Source organism: Phodopus roborovskii, unplaced genomic scaffold (genome assembly GCF_943737965.1).
Source record: "Phodopus roborovskii unplaced genomic scaffold, PHOROB, whole genome shotgun sequence".
NCBI classification, from domain to species: domain Eukaryota; kingdom Metazoa; phylum Chordata; class Mammalia; order Rodentia; family Cricetidae; genus Phodopus; species Phodopus roborovskii.
In genome coordinates this window covers 3,679,490-3,701,245 of record NW_026125575.1, presented here as the reverse complement: position 1 = coordinate 3,701,245, position 21,756 = coordinate 3,679,490, and the positions used below count along the sequence as shown (strand labels likewise).

The 21,756-nt window shown below is 42.3% G+C and overlaps 2 gene segments (V, D, J or C); both read right to left on the bottom strand.

The window, feature by feature from the left end:
- Window positions 1-6,649: 6,649 nt before the first annotated feature.
- On the bottom strand, window positions 6,650-7,112 carry LOC127216955 (Ig heavy chain V region PJ14-like). The segment is given in 2 exon segments: window positions 6,650-6,966; window positions 7,049-7,112. Coding segments are annotated over 2 exon segments (363 nt in total).
- Window positions 7,113-20,109: 12,997 nt separating this feature from the next.
- Window positions 20,110-21,177, bottom strand: LOC127216996 (immunoglobulin heavy variable 3-48-like). The segment is given in 3 exon segments: window positions 20,110-20,153; window positions 20,559-20,966; window positions 21,068-21,177. Coding segments are annotated over 3 exon segments (498 nt in total).
- Between the last annotated feature and the right edge of the window lie 579 nt (window positions 21,178-21,756).

Here is a 21,756-nt window from a genome sequence, read left to right as displayed (position 1 = left end):
GTGATGCCAAGAAGTGGAAAGATGGGTGGACTTCAACAAGTGGAGGTGTTTCCTTTGCGATGAAGATCCCCATTGAGAACAATGCATGGTGGGCTTCCCACCATGCTTTGTTGATATAAATCTCCAGGGATGGGAAGAGAATAATTGCTAAACAACCTGTTCAGTGAGGACCCAGAGAACATCCAGCACTTCTTTCACATTGGACACCCCACATGCTTTGTCCCTTATTCCTCTGAGCATCCTCTGTAATGTGAGTGGCCGTAGTGAAGACTGGTCTTATCATTGGTGAGACCTACATCCTCTGCAAGTTCTGATTCTGGTCCCCTCGTTTATGTTGTCCTGGTTGTTGAGACTATTTTCACAGATTATGTTCAATTTGTCTCATCTTGTTTTTTTCTGGTTTTTCATTGTTCTTACAGGGTCTTACAAATCTCAAGAATAATTGCATGTTTTCCCTAACATCGGTGCATAATTTATGACTTTGGTTAACTACATAATAGCCAGTGTACACATATTGTGGTCTGTTGTGAGATTCCCTTCTCATGATCCATAAAACTCTCTAGGATGAATTCACTAAGAAAAGTCACTTTCAAATGGAATGCCTTCTGGATAAAGCTGCACAATTCCCATAGTTATCTTCTATTTGATAGTTAAATCTGTGTACTTGTGTGAGTTTAGTCAGGTGTTTACTTCTGTCTTTTTTACACATGAACACTAACATTGGTTGTGTTACAATGACTATACAAGACTAGACATTTGTGTGATGGCTAGCATTGTGTCAATGAATCAAAAGTTACGATCGTCTGGGTATTGAATGCCTCAGTTGAACAAAAGAAAAGCCTCCACCAGATTGGCCTGTAGTAATCCTGTAGAGGCAACATTGGAGTAGCACAATTTCCTTTGTATTTTGAATATATCATTTGAAACAGCAAAGTGGAATTTGTTGCAGAAGAAGACATTTTATGAAGATTGAGACAGAATACAGCATATTCAAAAAATGTTATGTGCCATTGAACCCTACTTTTTTCTCCGTCCTCTGCTGCTCACCCGTGATGACCCTCTCTCCCTCCTCCTATTCTCAGGTCTCTTCAACCCTTCCCTTCCTCCCCACCTTCCCTGCTTCTCTGCCCCTCTTCCTGCTTCCTCAGTTCCTCTCTCCCTCATCCCATCCTCCCTCTCACTCACCTCCACATCCTCTCTTCCATAACTTACTTCCACCCTCCTGTTGATTGCTACATTCAGCAAGTTGTTGCTAATATATTATGTGCAGAAATGTAACAGCTGCATTGCCTCTCTCTGCACCAACTCTGTTGCATTCCTATGGCAGTCTAGAAACCACACAACTTATCTTCTTATGTCTGCTGGACACGTGGATACTCACATAGTGAACTATTTTATTATCACACACACACACACACACACACACACACACACACACACACACACACACACCCCGCATCAGATTAACATGCAGTAACAACTATTCACAGATGATGACTTGACATTTTACAGGGTAACTATGCTTGCCCTGGACTCACTGTGCAGACCAATCTGATACAGACCTGTAAGAGAACTCCTTGTCATGTTTGTCTCCCTAGTGACTGGATTAAAGGTGCGAACAACCATTCCAACCAATTACATATGGAATTTTTTTAAAAAATAATTGGAATATATTTTTATTACGTTAAAATAATGTGATTCTGAAAACCATTCCTTCATCTTTTCTTAGATCATCCCACTCTCAAAAGTTGTGCAATTCCATTACATCAATAGTTTTAAAGGTATTTAAGATACAGGATTCATAACATTTATTTTCATATTCAGAATAATTTATAAAAAACCATAAATGCTCTTGTGTGAGATTTCTCTTTAAACCTGCAATGGCTCCCTTATCATGGCATCTCATTTCTTATTCTTCTCTATTCTTCCCCTGACTCAATCTTTCTGCTCCCTCAGTTCCTCCTCGCCCTTCTCCTTTCCTCCTTCCCTTTCTCCTACCTCCCGCTCCCTCCCACCATGCTCCCAATGTTCTCAGGGGGTCCTGTCACTTTCCTCTTCTCAATGGGACTATGTATGTTTCTCTTAGGGTCCTACTTGTTTCCTAGCATTTTAGATTTGTGGAGTGTATGCTGGTCATCCTTTGTCTATGCCTAATATCCACTTGTGAATGAGTACATACCATGTTTGTGTTTCTGTGTCTGGTTTATCTCAATCTTTTAAAACAGCACGTTTTCCCTACAGGGAACAATATTTTCGTTACACCTTTGGGTTATATCAATTTAAACACCAGACTCCAATATTTCCTCTCTTTGATTCCCAGTAATTATGACTGAGTGTAACACAGTAGCAAAATAAAGTGTACAAGATCAGTGTTCTGAGCATCAATGTCAAGATCATAATGGATGGACAAATCAAATCAACCAATGAAATGAAAAGGGAGGAGGAAGAGGAGAAGGAGAAAGATATTGCATCCCTAGCTGGTGGCTCCTACCCAGAGTCTGAACTACATGATATGATGGCATCATCAAGTCTAATGTGAGCATCACCCACAGCACATGCAGCACATGTCATTATTCTTGCTCAACACCACACACCAGAATGATTATTTTAATATAAGTGTGAACTGTTGGGATGCGCAGCACAGTGTCTGCCACACTTTGAAATATGATGGTAAGGCTGCTGAGCTGTGTCCTCCTCCACTGCCTTCCGGGGAGTCGCTGCTATCTTAGACATGAGGGAAACTGGTCTGTCTACAGAGGCCTTCTCAGGGGAAAGGATACACAGTCCCTAATGTCAAACTCCTACTCCCTGCCTTCCTGAGCACCTGATTCGGACCCTGTCTTAGTTATCTGAGGATGCTGAGGTAACACCTTTAGTATAAACTATTTATATTAGGACAAAATATGCATCTCTCAAGCAAAGAGAACAACAGCCAGACATAGACACATAGACAGAGATACAACAACAAAGACATAACTACAAAAGACATGCATACATACAAGGAAACACACACACACAAATATATATATATATATATATATATATATGTATACATATATGTTATTTAAAATAATCTTTTTATTATATGCCATTCTTCCTACTTAAAATATCCTGCTGGTTTATAAAGGGCTGTGATTATATTGATTCACCTCACCACATTCTTTTTCATTTAACTCCTGATAAACCTTATTGCCCATACTACTCACAGAATCTGTTCCCCCTCATTCCAAACAGTTGTGTACATTTTTTTCTTTTGGTAAATAACATTCTTTTCCTTAGCTCCAAAGTAAATTTGTTTTTTTTTTTTTTTTTTGTCTTTAACATCTGTTTGACTGGTGCTATAGATGTTTGCTTTTATGAAAACTTTTGCTCCTAAATTGGTCAAGATGAAGGAGCCCAATCAGAGGATGGATTGCAGGAAGATGTCTGTTCATGAGGACATCACCTCTTGTCTGTGTTCCCTGTGACATCTAATGCCTCAGATAAGTGACAGACATGGGTTGTCCTTGAGACAAAAAACGATACAGATCTCTTAGGTGCTCTTTAACAGTGAGTGCCTGTAAATAATCTTAAACAGGGAATAGTGATGGTATAAACACATTGCTTATTAGTCAAAATGAGGAATGTGTTCTGACATTTTAACACTAAATCAAAACCACATGTATACTGCACAAGAGCTCTTAAGCTACAATACTACCCAGTGCTTGATGATAAAAGAATTACACAAATACTACATTTTTAGTTATGAGTGTATGTTTCTGCATTCATAGCTTAGAACTCGTGGTGATGAATTAAGGGCATGTGTTCCTCTTTTCTTTCTTTTTTATTTATTTATTTTATCTAACCAAGTCCATTTAAGTGAAAACAAACATTTATAGACAATATTTGGGAATTTGGGCGTCGTTCTTTCCAAACTACTTCCTGCTGGTAAGCGGTGCTGTCATGGGGGATTCGAAGAAGATTCAGAAATCCTGGCTGTAGTCTGTCAGGCTACTTTGTCCAGCTGTGTTGAATGTAGGATCACCTGGTACTCTGTTTCAGGTGGTCTGGCTTGATCAAACCACATTAGTTTGGAAGGAATCCACATCTTTTCATTTTCTGTGGAAACAAAAATAGAAATCCTTTTCCCCCAGCAACTTGTCCTTGAACTTAAATTTTGGAGTCAAAGCATTTTTTTTTTAAATTTAATTTATTATTTTACAAGTTGATCCCAGTTCCCTCTCCCTCCCTCCTTCCCTCCCTGTTACCCTCTCTGCCCTCTCACATGCACTCTAACCACCCTCCCCTCCCATCCCCCAACCCCAATTCCATATGTAGGGGAATGCCATTCAGTTGGGGTCATGCAGGTCTGACAGGTCATGTGAAGTAGGGACTAGGGCTTCTCTCCTGTCTCTAGGTTAAGGCAGTTATCCCTCCATGGGGGATGTGTTTGCAAGGTCCTTTTGTGCTTCAGGGATACATCCTGGCTCCACTGTCTGAGGTCCCTTAGACTGCTCAGTCTTTCTGGCTGAGACCCATATTCAGGGGGGCCTGAGTCAGTCCCATGCTGGCTTCCCAGCTATCAGTCTAGTGGGCGTTAGCTCCTTGTTGTTCAGGTAAGCTGTCTCTGTGTGTTTCTGCGGCCTGGTCTTGTCCTCTCCATCTGCATGTGGGTTTTACTTCGACTCAGTGTTTATGTATGGGTGTTTGCTCCTGTTTCCAACAGGCATTAGTTGAGGGCTCCATGGATAAGTTAGTTGTTGATCTCACTATCTGGGAAGGGTATTTATGGTAGCCTTTCCTCGGAAGCTCAAATTGTTAGTTGGCAGCAGTCTTGTAGTTCTCTAGACCTTTCTTTGTGTTCAGTTTTATCTTCAAACCAATATTGGCTCCCTCTTTTATGTTCTCTCTCTCCTTCCCTCCCTCCCTCCCTCCCTCCTTCCCTCCCCCTCCCTCCCTCCCTCACTCTCCCTCCCTCCCTCCCTCCTTCCCTCCCTCCCTCTCTCTCTCTCTCTCCTGTCTTCTATTCCTAACCAGGCTCAATCTTCCTGGTCCCAGGGGTTTTCCTTTCCTCCCCCTGGTTTTCTCCTACTTCTCTCTCCATTCGCTGTCCTCCCCCACTTCCCCTGTGCTCTGGAGGACTTGTCCCTTCCCCTTCTGTGTGGGACTTTATATGAATCTCTTAGAATACACCTTGTATCCTAGTTCCTCTGGTGGTGTGAATTATAGGCTGCTGATCCTTTGATCTAGGTCTAATATCCATATATGAGTGAGTAAATACTGTGTTCCTCTTTTTGTGACTGGGTTACCTCATTCAGGATGGTTTCTTCAAGTGCCATCCACTTGCCTGAGAATTTCAAGATACCATTATATTTTTCTGCAGAGTAGTATTCCATTGTGTAGATGTGCCACATCTTCATTATCCATTCTTCAATTGAGGGGCATCTAGGTTGTTTCCAGGTTCTTGCTATTACAAATAGTGCTGCTATGAACATAGTTGAACAGATGTCTTTGTTGCATGGATGTGGATCATTTGGGTATATGCCTAAGAGGGGGATTGCCGGGTCCTGTGGTTAACTAATTCCCATTTTTCTGAGGAACCGCCATACTGATCTCCCAAATGGCTGTATGAGTTTGCACTCCCACCAGCAGTGGAGGAGTGTTCCACTTTCTCCACATCCTCTCCAACATGAGTCACATGTTCCTCTTTCCTTATAGGTTGTTAAGAACTGCTAATTGCCAGTGTCAGGAAATTCATGTAAATTCCCAGTTGTTTCTCTAGCACTGGGTGAGCAATCTAAACTTTTTTCTCAAGTTTACCTCAGCTTTGTTCTCAAGAGTCTACGTATCACATCAAGCAGGATGAACCTGTGGGCATTTTGTAATTGCCTTCCAGGCACCAAGAAAACAAAGGACCTCTTAGGAAATGTACTCTAAGAAATGGATGTCAGCCATACTAAAATTATTGTAGGGTGTCCCAGATCTGTACATGGGTTTGTTTCCTTGCAGTCATGGGAAAATGACATTAAATTAGGGAGATTGTGATTTCTCTCTGAAAGTAGAAAAAGAAACAGGATGAAATACAAAGTTTTCAAAATTCCCAACTTACTGATCTTAACCCTCATCAAATGTAAAAATTGTAGAATTCTTTTGAGATATCTGGATATATGAGGAAATGTTCATGCGTGTGTGTGTGTGTGTGTGTGTGTGTGTTCGTGTGCCGGTCCGTATGTGTGTGTGTGTGTGCGTGTGTGCGTGTGTGCGTGTGCGTGTACGTGCGTGCGTGTGTGTGCGTGTGTGTGCGTGTGCGTGCGTGTGTGCCTGTGTGTGTGCGTGCGTGCGTGTGTGCGTGCGTGCGTGCATGTGTGCGTGTGTGTGAGTTTGTGTGTGTGTACACATAGGGAATTTATAAAAATATATGTTCTTCAATGGGATAACAAAAGCAATTGGATATCTTAGAGGACTTGTGGAAAAAAACCTGAGAACAATATGACAGTAGAGAAGCCTCTAGATGATATCCTTGATTGGAAAAGGAAATAACAGGTTCTGACATTAAAATATGTGCTCATGCAGCATAACCCAAATCTTTCTAGCCTGTACTGTTTCCATGAGCCCCCTGCTGGTCTGAGGTGTCCCTACAGAGAGGTTTTTGTGCAAGCTCACACTAGAGTTACCTCATTGTGTGTCTGGCACAGTAATACATGGCTGTGTCCTCAGATTGCAGGTTGTTCAGTTTGAGGAAAACTTGGCTCTTGGCGGTGTCCCTGCTGATGCTGATTCGGGATTGCAGAGCTGAGTTATATTCTGTGCTTCCATCACCCCATATTACTCCCATCCACTGCAGACCCTTTCCTGGAGGCTGGCGGACCCAGTGTACACCATAGCTGCTCAGGGAGAACCCAGAGACCGTGCAGGTGAGGGACAGGGTCTGTGAGGGCTGCACCAGGCCAGGTCCTGACTCCTTCAGCTGCACCTGGGACAGGACACCTGTGGACAGACAGCATCACCATCAGTCATCCATCCCATAATGACACTCCTGGGTCCCTCTCCTGAATCCCTGCACACTCACAGCTTGGAAAGGTCAGCAGGCAGAGGAGCAGCACCAGGACAGCCATGCTCTGCTGGAGGCTCCAGTGAGAAGCAGATGGGGCTGCTCAGCTAGGCCTGGGCTTTCAGCCTGAGCCTGAGGCTGCTTTGCATTGTGGGAGGATCCTGAGAGGATAAAAGGAGGCTCAGGGCAAGGTTTCTACTCTCACCTCAGGTGACTGATATTTGCCTTGTGCTTCTCAGAGGAGCTGGTGACAGGAACAATTTGTGATGAGGTCTGCATTTCCAGTTACAAGTAAAATGAAATGTTATGATTCACACAGTGCAGGGCTTGAATGAAAAACTTTAAATTAGTCCAGATCATGCTTGGTAGGCAGAAGAGCGCATCATATCCCCGGTGCAGTGTATGTTACTGTATGTTCCAGCAGTATTTAGATGACATTTAGTCATATGCATGTAGTCAGCATTCTGGTCTCTTACCTGTGAAATACAGAGTAAGTAACTACTTAAATTCCTTTCTCTTTGTGTCAGTGGAGTCAGCCTTTTCCCTTTCACTCACCTTAATTGAAGTTTTGAGGAAGCAACTCACAAACATTTAGTGCATGTAATTTCAAATATTCATCTGAGAGGACACCCAAGGGATTTGTGTGCTACCATGTCAGTGGGCTAAGAATCATCTGCCCACTCAGATATAACATGCATGGAGATATGTCTTACTACGTCCTCTTTGTCTGCCTCTGTGTACTTTTATATTTCTCTCTTTATCTCAATACTGCTTGGATCACATTGCAAAACCACATTCATGAATATGATTATTGTATTGTTGAGGTATGGGAAGGTCAGCTTTTCATAATGAGCACTCCACGCAAAGCAGTAGCATGCAGACAAGCTTCAGGGTTATTTTAACTGAAGCAATAAAATGTCATAGAACCCTAAGTGATAACAGGATTTGGAGGCAGGGCACGCATGAACCACGGGAACTGTTTTCTCTGTGTTGAAGATCACCATGGAGAACAAAGGATTGTGGGCTTTCCTCCATGTCTTGATGAAGTATATCACCATGGAAGGGAAGATAATAACTCAAAACAACCTGTTCAGTAAGTTTCTGGGAACACCCTCCACTTCTTTCTCAATGGGCACCCCATGCATATATCCTGTCTCTTCTTCCTCTGGGCACCCTCTGTAGTGTGAGAGGCAGTGGTGTAGAGAGGTCTTAACATTGAGGTGACAGCTATCTGAAGGACACCCTCCACCCATGCGTGCTCTGTCCCTCTTTTTCATGTTCCTCTGAGGTTTGGAAGAGGATTTTTCAGACATTATGCTCATTGCGTTGTATCTTGATTTTTCCTGAGTTTTCTTTATGTTTATAAAACCTTGGGAAATAAGAGCATAGACATAATTCAATATTATTCTCCCTGTCTTTTTGAAAGTGCTATGAGGTCACTTACTCAACAATTTTTTTCTGAGACGTAGTGTGTTCCTATGTGCTCTCATACTTGTGGGTTTCTCTCCTCCAGGAAACTCTCTAGAATGCTTTCACTAGAAAAGTCACATCGGATGGGATTGCCTTGAGGATAGAGCTGCACATTGTTTGTAAATATCTGTTTTAGGGGGTAAATCCTTGTACCTAGAGCTGACTCAGTATTTTATTTACTTATGTCTTGTGGACACATGGACCCTCATGAATTGGTCATGTTAGAATACAGCACACATTGTGTATTTATATTGTGGTTAGGATTGTGTCAGTGTAGCACGAGCTATGATCTTCTGGGAGCTGGAAATGTCAGTTGGAAGAAATGTCTGGGCAAGCCTCCAGTGACAATTTTGCAAAATGGCAAAGGCATACACGTGTTTTGCCCTATTACATTTAAATTTCATTTTACATTGAAACCAAAGTTTTCCCTCATACCCCTTTTCTTGCCTCCATTACCTACCCCACCAGACCACACACCATCCACTCCTAACTGGTAAGGGCTCCAATGGCGACACCACAAAGTCTGGCACAGAAACTGTGACTGGTCCAAGCCTCTCCCCTCTGTGTTAAGGATGATCATAACATCCCTTCCTAGGGACTGGGCTCCCATAGCTAGCTCATGTTCCCAGAGAATACCCTGATACTACTGCCAGGGTCCCCTTAGCTAGTTCAAGCTTCACAAACAGAGAGTAGCTAGTTCTGTTCCATGGTAGCTCCACAGCTATCAGTCTATAGCTCATGAGTTCCCCAAGTTTGTTCATCTGTCTCTGTAGATTTCTCTGTCATGATCTTGACTTCCCTTGCTCATATATTCCCTCCTCCATATCTTCAAATGGATTCCTGGAGTTTGGCCCAGAACCCAAAATAGACTTATCCTATAATCAGATTGGTGACTACCTCAACTATCATCATAGAGCCTTCATCCACTAAATGATGAAACCAGACACAGATATTCACAACCAAGGAAGATAATGGGGAATGTTTCTTTTGAAATAGGGAAAGGGCATTTTCTGCAGAAGACATTTTATGAAGACTGAGACAGTATAAAGCTTATCTAAAAGAAACTATGAAGAACTCATTGTTATCACCCTGTCTCCTCAGCTTCTCACTTCTGATGACGCTTTCTGTCCCCTTCTTCTCTTATACATATTCCATCCTTCCTTCCATCCTTCCCAGGCTCTCTGACAACCTTCCTGTTTCCATATTAAATCTCCCTCCCCTTCCTTCTCACTCACTCCTGTATTTTTAAGTGTGATATGAAGAGGCAGCCAAGACACTGAAGAGTCCATCCATGTTTGCCTCTCTGAATAGGCTATTCTGTGACTCAGAGCTCTGTGTGCTGTCTGCGGCCCATGCTGGTCCTGAGAACCCTGCATGGAGGTTTGTTTCTGAGATCAGGGTAACATTCACTCACTCTGTGTCTTGCACAGTAATACACGTCTGTGTCGACAGACCCAAAAATTTCATTTGCAGGTACAGGATATTCTTGGCATTGTCTCTGGAGATGGTTACTAGGCCCTTTACAGCCTCAGCATAATAGGTGTCAATATCACCAGTACTGAAGACAGTGACTCACTCTAGCCCCTTCCTTGGAGCCTGGGAGACCCAGTGCATGAATCCAGAGGCTTGACTGGAGAGTTTCAGGAACTTTCCAGGATGCACCTAGCCTTCCCCAGACTCCAACAAATGCACCTCACACTGGAATCTGCAAACAGAGTATTCTGATCAGAAAAATGTCCCAGTAGCTGATTTTTCTATCTCATGTTCACACAAAACCAAGCAACTCCTCTGCATTGATGACCTTTTAAAAATATGACAAGGAAAAGCTTAACAAGCCCCAGGGCCATGGAGAGTGGTCTGTGTTCAGTGCTGCTCACAGAAGAGGAGGACCTGGGAATACAGTGTTTGTCTCCTCTACCAGAGCTGTAGGGTCAGGACAGGGCTGGTTTTCATGGCACAGAGCAGATTTTTTGCATGTCTTCTTGATTTAACAGGCTCTGGAGCTGGTCCTTTGGAGAAATGCAGTGCTCTGTGCAGGTATAAGACATCAAAGACAATGATGGCAGCTATAGAAATTGACATAGTAAATTAGCATTATGCTCAACTTTTTAATAAGGTTTCACCTTATTTCATTTAGTTCTGTTTTGTGAAGTTGCTCAGAACAGCATGCTGTGTGTCCTCACTGTCACAGCTCCTTGGTCCATGTGTGAAATTTAAATGTGCCACAAACAGTTGAGATTCTGTAAGAGGTCAGTTTCCCCACTATCTGTGCTGGACGTGGCTTCTCTCTGACTCCATGATGGTGACCATGGGCAGGGTCACACCTGCCTCATGAGGTTTGCAGAGCTCATTCTCTGTGGTTGGAACGCTTAACACTTTGCTGACTTTTATTTTGCATGGGACAACAGTGTCCTCTTGCCATAAGAATCTTTCCAATGAGGCATTCCTTGTCACTGTGACTCTACCACTCTGTGCTTGCTCTGGAGACACATTTCTGTTTGTAGCAAATTCACTTGTTTTTCATCCTGAACGTCTCTCTTTGATCCCTTTAACCTACCAATATCCATTGGCTTCTCTCTTCTCTTTCCCTGACCTATGTGTTATCCTGTGGACTCCCCTCTCAGACAAGTGATAAAATTAGTTGTTCTCGAGAAGAAAATGAGACTGCTCTCTTGGCGTACTTCAACTATTCAAATAAAATATAACCCCAGAGAATACTCAAGAATGTCAAAGACATCTCCATACTAATTGACATCGGTTCTACTTCAAATTAGAACACTCATCTGTACTTCTTTGCTCAGTAATAATTGTGTCAACATGGCAGTTGTATTATCCTGCAGCAGAGTGTTAGACTCTGAATAACACATTGTTCATGTTCTTGGTCTAAAGTGGTTCTGATATATTTTAGGTCCAACAAACTTAAAGTTTCTCCCTTGGCATCCAGAAGCTTTCAGCAGTTTCTAAAGCATGATTTCTGATCACTAAGAGCCCCAAATTCCATCCTGAATTCTCTACAGGAATTTTCAGAGATAGACAAATGCACTGAGGACACGTAGACTGTGTGAGCACCACATATTTTGCACATGAGAATAGAGGCTGCATTTAGATTCTGGGTGTCTTTCTCAATACACTATGTCTTATTTTTTGAGGCAGGGTCTCACATTGAACCTGCAGTTCACATGTTCAGATAGAATGTTTGTATCTCAAGTCTCAGAGAGTCCCCTGTCACCATCTAAAGTGCAGGGAATATAGGATAAACCATTGAACCCAGCCTCTGAGCTAACTGTTAAGGATCTCACTGATATACTCATACTGGGAAAAAGCCACATTACCTCAGAGCCATCTCCTCATCTATGGATACTATCACTACACACTGTACACACTGAAGGGTCATTTTCAGTCAGTAACCCCACTAATGTGCAATGTGGGGCTTTCCAATCAGGAACATAGGTCTGGGGGGGTGACCTTGTTAAATACCAGTTGTCACAGCTGTGTGTTCTCACGGGTGTTTACTCACTTGGAAACTCTAAAATGTGTGTTAATTAGCAGAGATTATTGTATGCCCCTAGCCCCTCAATAAATTACTTTGTAAAAATCTGAATGATGTAACTTCTGTCCCCATGTAAGTGGAATAATCCTTATTCTCATCACTCAACTGAACTATAACTTGTGAGGAAGCAGCTCACTATTATTATGACACGTGACTTCATGTGCTACCTGAGAGATAACCCAAGAGACTGATTTGGTTCTCAACTGATTAGGCTCAGCCTACTCACCTTCTCACTTAGAAACACCATGCCGGAGGGACTAGATTTACTATCACTTGGTTTACAACAGTCTACTGTTCTCTGTTGACTTTCATGTCAGTACTTTAATTTGTAATACAGATAAAACAAAACAAAACAGATTTCTAAATGAGAATTTGCCTTGGCAAATGGTGGGAAGTACAGCTGTTCATTAAACTTTATAACACAGATCACTATGTAAATTGAGTTATGTTATCTAAGGTAGAAATTAAGCCAGTGTATGTGAATTCATGACAGGATGCGGGGAAGAGGGCAGATACAAGGATCGGAAACCCTGGGCAGTGAGGTGTAGTTTTCCATGGAGAACAGGTGTTTCCTCCATGCCTTGGTAAAATAAACTTCCGGCAAGTCAAGTGCAGATCTGAAACCACCCTGTTCAGTCAGCATCAGAGAGTGTCTGCCTGCTGCTTGGTAGTGGACATCTCACATCTGTGCCCCTTATTTCTGTGTGCATAATCTTTGTGCACTCAATGTGGCAGAGGTAGAGACTGGGTGAACATTAGTGAGCCAGCCATCCTGTGCAAGGTCTGATGGAATCCTACACTAACTATGAGTGCTGTGTCCCCTGTTGCTTGATGCTCTGAGTGTTAAGTCAATATTTTTTTCAGATATTATTCGCAGTATGTCTCATCTTGGAATTATCTGATATTTTCATTGTGGTAACAAACATTTGAGGAGTATTGAAAAACATGCTCATAGCTCATACTATACTGAAGAACTTGGCATAAGTCCATTTATTCAAGTACTTTTTTCTTTGGTTAATTTGGAAACAGTTTGTATCCATTTTCTGTATTCTCTTTTTTCCTTGAGTTTCCCTTTTCTATGAGTTCCCTAAAGGAAGTCATAGCAGAAGTTATTTTCAAAGGTAAAGTGTTCGTAGTACACCCAAGCATCTATTTGAGATGTGCATTTTATCCTTAAGTGTATTATGAGACACAAGATTAAAGGTGTGAACCAACATTCTCCACCATTGCATAGAGTTTTGAAATATTAATTAATTTGTACAAAATATATGTGTATATGGAAATGTGTAAGTATATGTATGTAGATATGAAATGTAGAAAAAATTGCTATTCAATGGGAAAACAAGAAGCAACTGGATTACTCACTTAATGGGTCATGTTATCCTAACAATACGAGCATGGTCATGTATGTTGTGGTTGGAACTTTGTCAGTGTAACACAAGTTAGGGTCATCAGGGAACAATGAACCCCACTTGATAGTCAATGTCTCCATCTGTTGTTGTGCACGAATCACTGTGGGGTGATTTTCCTAAGTATTGATAGATGTGGGAAGGTCCAGGCAGACGGGAGTGATGCCATCCATGGGGAGGTGTTCCTGCATTAGGTGAGAAAGCATGCTGAACAACCATGGAGTGTAGCCATAAGAACAGTTCCTTCATGGTTTTTGATTCAGTTCCCACCTTCACTTTCCTGCCTTGATTTCATGCCCTAATTTTCATCCACGAGGACTTTCAGATTAAGATCACATAAAGTCTTTTCTTCCCATGTTGCTTTTGGCATGATGATGGACTGATCTATAGATTAAAAAGATAGGATAATTTCAGTCTTTTTTGAAAGAATGTGGGATCAGTTCTTGTCTATACAAATGTACCCACAGTCACATATAAAGTCACACATCCAAACACACACACACACACACACACACACACACACACACACACACACACCATCACATCAACATGAAGAAACAGATATCCGCAAGTCAATGAACTGACTTATTTTCTCATTTTCTTTTTTACAGGGACGCTCTTTTTGGCCTGGACTCAGTGTGTAGAACCAACTGACCTTGAACTTTGAGAGATTTTCATGTCACTGTCTTCCTAGTGACAAGATTAAAGGCGTGGACCAACATTCTCCACCATTGCACAGAGTTTTGAAATATTAATTAATTTGTACAAAATATATATGTATATGGAAATGTGTAAGTATATGTATGTAGATATGAAATGTAGAAAAAATTGCTATCCAATGGGAAAACAAGAAGCAGCTGGATTACTCAGAAATTTCTTGAAGAAAAATATTTGTTCTAGTGTGTGAACATAAAACTTGGAATAGAATATGAAACAGAGGAGACTCTAGAAGAAATCCATGGCAGGAAGAGGAGACCACAGGTGCTGACATTAAAACACATGCTTATGCTGTGTAGTCCAGAACTTCCTAACTCTGAAGCAACCTGGTACTTGTCACGGGCTTCCCTATGGATATCAGGTCCTCCTGCTGGTCCTGAGAGTCCCTGCAGGGAGGATTCTGTACATCTCACACTGGAGTTTCCTCACTGTGTATCTGGCACAGTAATACATGGCTGTGTCCTTCAGTTTGCAGACTGTTTAGTTTTAAGAAAACTTGACTCTTGTTGGTGTTCCTGCTGATGCTGATTCATGATTTGAGGCCAGAACTATCATATAGGCCTCCAACATTATCTATGGCTCCTATCCACTCAAGACCTTTTCAGGGAGGCTGGCATACCCAGCTTAGTATAACTGGTAATTAGAATGCAGCATAAATCCAGGTGAGAGACAGGGTCTGTGAGGGCTGTGCCAGGCCAGGTCCTCAAGCTGTCCCGGAGGTTTCTGTAGTGAGATTTTTGTACAGGCTCACACTGGGGTATCCTCACTGTGTATCTGGCACAGTGGTAGGTGGCAGAGTCCTCAGTTTGCAGATTGTTCTGTTTTAAGAAAATCTGCCTGTTGGAGGTGTCCCTGCTGATGTTGATTTGGGATTTGATAATGGAATTATAATACATGCCTCCACCACTTCATGTTCCACCCACTCAGGACCCTTTCCTTGAGTCTGGAGGAACCAGTGAACTCTATACCCAGTCAATAAGAACCCAGAGACAGTGCAGGTGACGGACAGGGTCTGTGAGGGCTGCACCAGGCCAGGTCCTGACTCCTTCAGCTGCACCTGGGACAGGACACCTGGGGACAGACAGCATCACCATCAGTCATCCATCCCATAATGACCCTCCTGGGTACCTCTCCTGAAACCCTGCATACTCACAGCTTGGAAAGGTCAGCAGGCAGAGGAGCAGCACCAGGACAGCCATGCTCTGCTAAAGGCTCCAGTGAGAAGCAGATGGGGCTGCTCAGCTAGGCTTGGGCTTTCAGCCCGAGCCTGAGGCTCCTTTGCATTGTGGGAGGATCCTGAGAGGATAAAAGGAGGCTCAGGGCAAGGTTACAATTTCCCTTCAGACGTCTGATATTTTCTTGTACTTGTTGGAGATGCTGGTAACAATGAAAAGCTACAGAACATTTTCCTCATCCTCCTCTGGATTTCTAATTCCATGTAAACAGGAAATTGCATGGTTCACACAGTGCAGTCCTTGAATGCAAAATGTTAAGTGAGTCCAGGTTCATTCTCTGCAGGCAGAAGAGGGTACCACATCCTTAGTGCAAATCTCTGTAAATTCAACGAGAATATATTAGATGCAGTCTGGGTTTAGTCATATTGTTTACTTCAATTCTTAGCGATGGGAAACCAGAATTAAGGAACTAGTAGAGATCTTTTCTCTTAGTGTCAATTGCTTTAATCTATTTGTTATCAGTCATATAGAAAATTCAGCTTGTGAGAGAGCAACTAGCAAACATTAATACACTTGATTTAAATGTTCGTATGAGAGGAGATACAGGGGAATTGGACTGCTACTTTACCCCATGCAATCACCCACCATATTTGTGGGTCAAGATTTCAGAATGTGAAATTTTAGGCATTTATCCTTCTCTAGAGACATCCCACAGGATGTATGTTAGTTTAAACTTCCCAAATGGTCCCCAGAATCATCATCAAACACTCTCTTCATGTTTAGCATATATCCTGGTCTTTGTTGATTTATTAAATCTGACCTCACGACTAACATCACTGTTCAGTTTCACTGTGGGGAAGTTCTGTAGACTACAGATTTTATGTATGAGAAACGGAATAGAGATCAGTCTTCCTTCAGGTGGAAACATTGGGAAAGCACAGTGATGTTCTGAGGGACAATGGTACATGAATGTGCTTAGTATTCCATACAAGGGTCCCATGAAATAATTCTGCTGATCTCAGCTGGTAGGCACAGTTTTTAGGTTGTGACTATCAAAGGGAAATTATAAGAATACCAGAGCTTTGGATCTGGATTTAAAACACATGTTTTCATCCTTGGCTGGCCATGCCTAGGTGTGCACAGGACAAGAAGGGGCAATAAAAATATCCTGATTCTTGTTCATCATTCACAGATTTGAAAACCAACAACACTAACTCTTTCACTGTTCCATTAATCAAGTACATATTTTTCATATACTCTTGACAAAGGGCATCATGCTTATGCTTGCCCTGTCTGCAGTAGGACATTTAAAAGTGAGCCTGAATGGACTAAGGTGGCCACTGAGCACCAGCAGCGAGGTAAACATTTGTGATGAACACTTCTCGGACTCCTCTGGCCAATGTCTAAGCTTAGCTGCACAGAGTCAAAGCTGAGAGATGGGTCATGTGATGAGGGCCTGTGACTTGGGGACAGCTCAGCTGGACAATGGGACCTACCCTGGAAACACAGGTAGTTAGTGACTCTCGATTCCCATCTTCACTTACTTTAGTCCTGTAACCTCCACCCATGCTCTCGTATCCCTCTGCATTACTCACCCAGGGTGCACATCTACTTTACAGATGCACACAAGTTACAAGAATTTTGTGTCTGAATCTCATAAAACATGCACCACCAAATATTTTAGAATTTGTTCAGCAAAAGTCTGCTGAAAAACAAGAGGAAATCACTGCAATTTTCAGTCTCTGGCATCAGCTTGTGTGGACTGCAGTTTCCAGTTACCCAGTCATTCACTTTTCCAGTGTTGATGGAGGTGGTGTTGCCAGGAGCATTCATGTCTCACTGTCAAGAAAAACCCTAAACCATTTTAAATGCCATGTTCTGTAGGTCTTTGTAAGTTTTGAAGAATGCCTATCTATCTCAAATACATCTCTGTGCATCTTGAAAAACCTAACTAACTTAAATCTAAGCTTTGACTATCATAGGTAATTATCTATAATCTGTACTACATTATACATTTACATTTCTAAATGAGCTATATAAACACAATACCTAAACAAAAGGAGAAATATACACTTCACAAAGTTGACCTTAAATTGTATCAATAAATGAAAATCCATTCCAAAACAAAGTATTCATATCTATACCATAACTCCCTTTTTACCTTTAAAAAGAATTGTCTGTGTTCATTAACCATTTATATCAAACCCTATTGAAATAAAAACAAACATTTATAAACAATATTTGGGAATTTGGGCATCGTTCTTTCCAAACTACTTCCTGCTGGTAAAGGGGACTGTCATGGGGATCTAATGGGAGATGCCATTATAGATGTCATTCTGTATATGTTTCTCATACTGGTTAATAATAAAGCACTGTTGGCCAATAGGAAAGGAAGATAGGAGGGACTAGGAGACAAGGAGGAAATAGGAAGTAGTAAGGAGGAGTCAAGATGGAGAGTCTGAAGAAAGCAATATGCCGCCGGCTCCCTGGTAAGAGAAATACATAGATCAGCAGAAATGGGTTAATAATTAAAGGCAGAGCTAGCCGATAAGAAACAAGTAACCGGGCCAACAGTATTGTATCAAATACAGAGTCTCTGTGTGTTATTTGGGGCTGGCGGCGTGGCGGCGGGACAATACCAGGCGGCGGGCGGAAAAACCGTACGCCTTACAGGGATCCTAAGAAAATGAAGAAATCCTGCTGTAGTCTGCAAGGCTGCTATGTCCCAACTCTTTTGAATGTTGGATCACCTGCAACTGTTTCATGGGGTCTGCTTTTTCAAATCATTTTAGTCTGGAAGGAATCCACAGCTTTTTATTTTCTGTGGAAACAAAATTAGAAATCCTTTTCCCTAGTAACCTGTCCTTAGACTTAAATTTTGAAGTCAAAGCATTTTAAAATATATAAAATGGATTGATCCAACAGCATTTGTTTTAACAGTTGTTATTTTCTCAGCAGTCAAACGATAGAAAGCCAATATAATTCCATACAGTATCCAGATTCTCTCCATCTTTATGTGGCTTTTTTTTTTATTACTCTGTTTCATTTAATTTTTATTTTTGAGACAGGGTTTCTCTGTGTAACTTTTATCTGTCCTGGAATTCACTCTGCATGCCACGTTTACTTTGAAATCACAGAGATCTGCTTGCCTCTGTCTCCTGAGTGCTGGGGTTAATGGCATGTCTCTGTATTTTTAAAACCATTTTATTCCTTTTATTCCTCCCAAGCCTACATATATATTAGAACACATTGTAAACCTTTAGAGGTTTTTCTTAAACAGAACCTGTCTTTACTGTAAATCTTTATCTTTTTCTGGCCACAAGTCTTTTATCTGGTAAACATCAACATTGCTAAAATTAAAGCCAGAACTGTGTCAGCCCCAGTCTATCCAAGATGGCGGCAGGTAGTTTTACCAGCAGAACTGAGAGCTGGTCTATGCTGCCATCCACCAGCATACTGCCGGCTTGGAGATATGGTCACTGCCATTTCCAGCTCTTGTACACACCAATGAATTGTTAGCAGCACTTCTTAAAAGCTCTGCGGGTTTTTTTTGCCACTTTAGCTGAGTCAGGAAACCTCCCTTAAAGGAGCCATGCAAATCTCTGTCTCTAGCAAAGCAGAGTCCAACTGAGAAAAATGCTGCTACCAAGAAATCTTACTTGTCTCTGTTCTTTTGTTTCTAAAACCATTTCTTTAGGTTTTCTTAGTTTTAAGTGGAAGTTCTTATTAGCCACGTAGCAGTGTCATGTTAGGAGTAAGGTTTTCTGCCGGTGTGTTCCCCCCCACGGCGCCAGCCCCAATTAACACAGAGAAACTCTGTATTTGATATAATTCTGTTGGGCAGTTACTAGCTTCTTATTGGCTAGCTCTGTCTTAAGTATTAACCCATTTCTATTAATCTAAGTATTTACACGTGGTCTCATCTTACTGGAGAGTGGGGCAGGCATCTCCTCTCCCCAGTCTCTATGTGCTGACCCCTTACTACCTCCTCGAATCCTCCTTGTCTCCTAGTCATACCTATCTTGATTTCCTATTGGCCAACAGTGCTTTATTCATTAACCACTATGAGAAACATATTTAGAGAATGACATCTCCCATCAACCCCAACTCAGAATTAGCTATAGGTCCTTCACACCATGTTTCTGAGACACTCGGCAAATAATGCTCACAGAAGCCTGTAGACAGAAAATGAATTAACATATTAAAAGAATTTTCATTATGCTAATTATATTCTGCTGGAACTGTATAATGTAACCATGATAAATCCACAGAAACGAAACAAGGAAAATACTCATTACCCATGAGTCAGGTAGGAGCAGTTTCTGCTAACTGATGCTCAGTGAGAGTCACTACCTACATCAGCCTCATGTCTCATTGCGGCGGCCTTATCAACACTACACTGGGTCAGGGATGGTTGTGTCGCCCATGGTCTGTGTGAGGACGACACAGAGACTGAAGGACATCAGGGTTCATGCCTGGTTTCCTTGTTTTATTTAACTTGAACCCACACAGGTGCTCTAACCAGGGAATCTTACTGAGTCTCTGTCCTGAGTCTGTGGCTCTGCAATCTCAAGGGTCCCTTATTTCTTCTGCATCTGATCCTGGTCCCCATACAGAATCATCTGCCCTGTGTGACCCTCTGCCTGCTGTTCAGGTCAGTGTGCATCACATATGACACATGTATAACAGGGTTGTGGAGATAGATTTGTGGTTCATGTTCTAACCACACAAGAACAAGGACCCGTGTTTAGTCCTCTGTCACTGTAAAAAGAGGTAGGTGCGGTAGCGAACCATTACGCCACCTATGAGACGTAGATCATGGTGATCACAGCCATCACTGGGCATCTAGTCTAGGTATCTGATGAGATCCAGGCCCAGTGATAGAAATTATCTCAAAAACTAGGTTCACATTAATAGTCACTTCATGTCAACATGTACATATAAACACACAGACAGTACACACACACACACACACACACATACACACACGGAGAGATAGTAAGATGAAGAGAAGCAGGGTCAAAGATCAAGAGACAGATGTTATAACAAATACACATGTCAACAGGAAACAGAAGTTTGAATAAATATTTGGATACTTCAAAAATTACTACACAGCAAACCTATAGAGGGAATCCCTGAGTGTGATATGGAGAGGCTGCCCAGACACTGAAGTTTACAACCCTGTGTGCCTCTCTGAACAGTCTCACCTGTTACCCACAGCTCTGTGTGCTCCCAGCACCCCCTGCTGGTCCTGAGAGCCCCGCAGGGAGGTTTGTGTCTGAGCTCACTGTAGCATTCACTCACTGTGTCTCTTGCACAGTAATATGTGGCTGTGTCCTCAGACTTGAGATTGTTCATTTGCAGGTACAGGGTGTTCTTGGCATTGTCTCTGGAGATGGTGAACCGGCCCTTCACAGCGTCGGAATAGTAGATGCTACTACTACCACTACTAATGTATGCGACCCACTCCAGCCCCTTCCCTGGAGCTTGGCGGACCCAGCTCATGTCGTAGTTACTGAAGGTGAATCCAGAGGCTGCACAGGAGAGTTTCAGGGACTTCCCAGGCTGCACTAAGCCTCCTCCAGACTCCAGCAGCTTCACCTCACACTGGACACCTGCACACACAGAGAAAGCTGATAAGAATCTGTCACAGAAGCCAAATTTTCCTCTATCTCTTGTCGACACAGAAACACAGAATGTCATTTCAACAAATTACCTTTTAAAATTACGACAAGGAAAAGCCAAGTGAGCACCAAGTCCATGGTGAGTGGTTTGTGTCCTGTGCTGATCACAGAATGGCAGGACCTGCTAATCCAGGACTGAGCTCCTCTGCCAGAGCTGCAGGGTCAGGGCAGGGCTGGTTTTCATGGGCCCAGAGAAGCCTTATTTGCATGTCTTCCTGCTGGAGCAGGCTCTGATTTGGGCAATGCTCAGAGGAGATATAAGCCATCAAAGACAATAGAATCAGTTACATAAATTGAAACATTGTGTCAGCTCCAGTTCACTTTTTCCTTTTGAAGGATTCCCCATATTTCACTTGGTTTTCTTTTTGCCTGTGAACAGAACTTGCTGTGTCCTGACTATAAATGTGAAATGAAATGGCTTCACACAGTTGTGTTTGTACACAAGAGCTCTGTCTCAATCTCTGTGGTGGACCTGGTCCCTCCATAGTGAGGTTCTTAGACAGGGTCAGACCTGTCTACAGTGGTTGTTGTTATTACTACCTTGTGATTAGAACAGGGGTTGCCACATTTCCTTCTCTGTGATGAGAACACTTGAGACTTTCTTGACATTTTCTCATTGCTGAGAGAGCTGTTTGCTCAGGTCTTTAGATGTTGCAAATATGACTCCTCCTGTAACTATCTTCTGTCTACCACTCAAGTGTTTGGTGTGGAGGTAAATGCC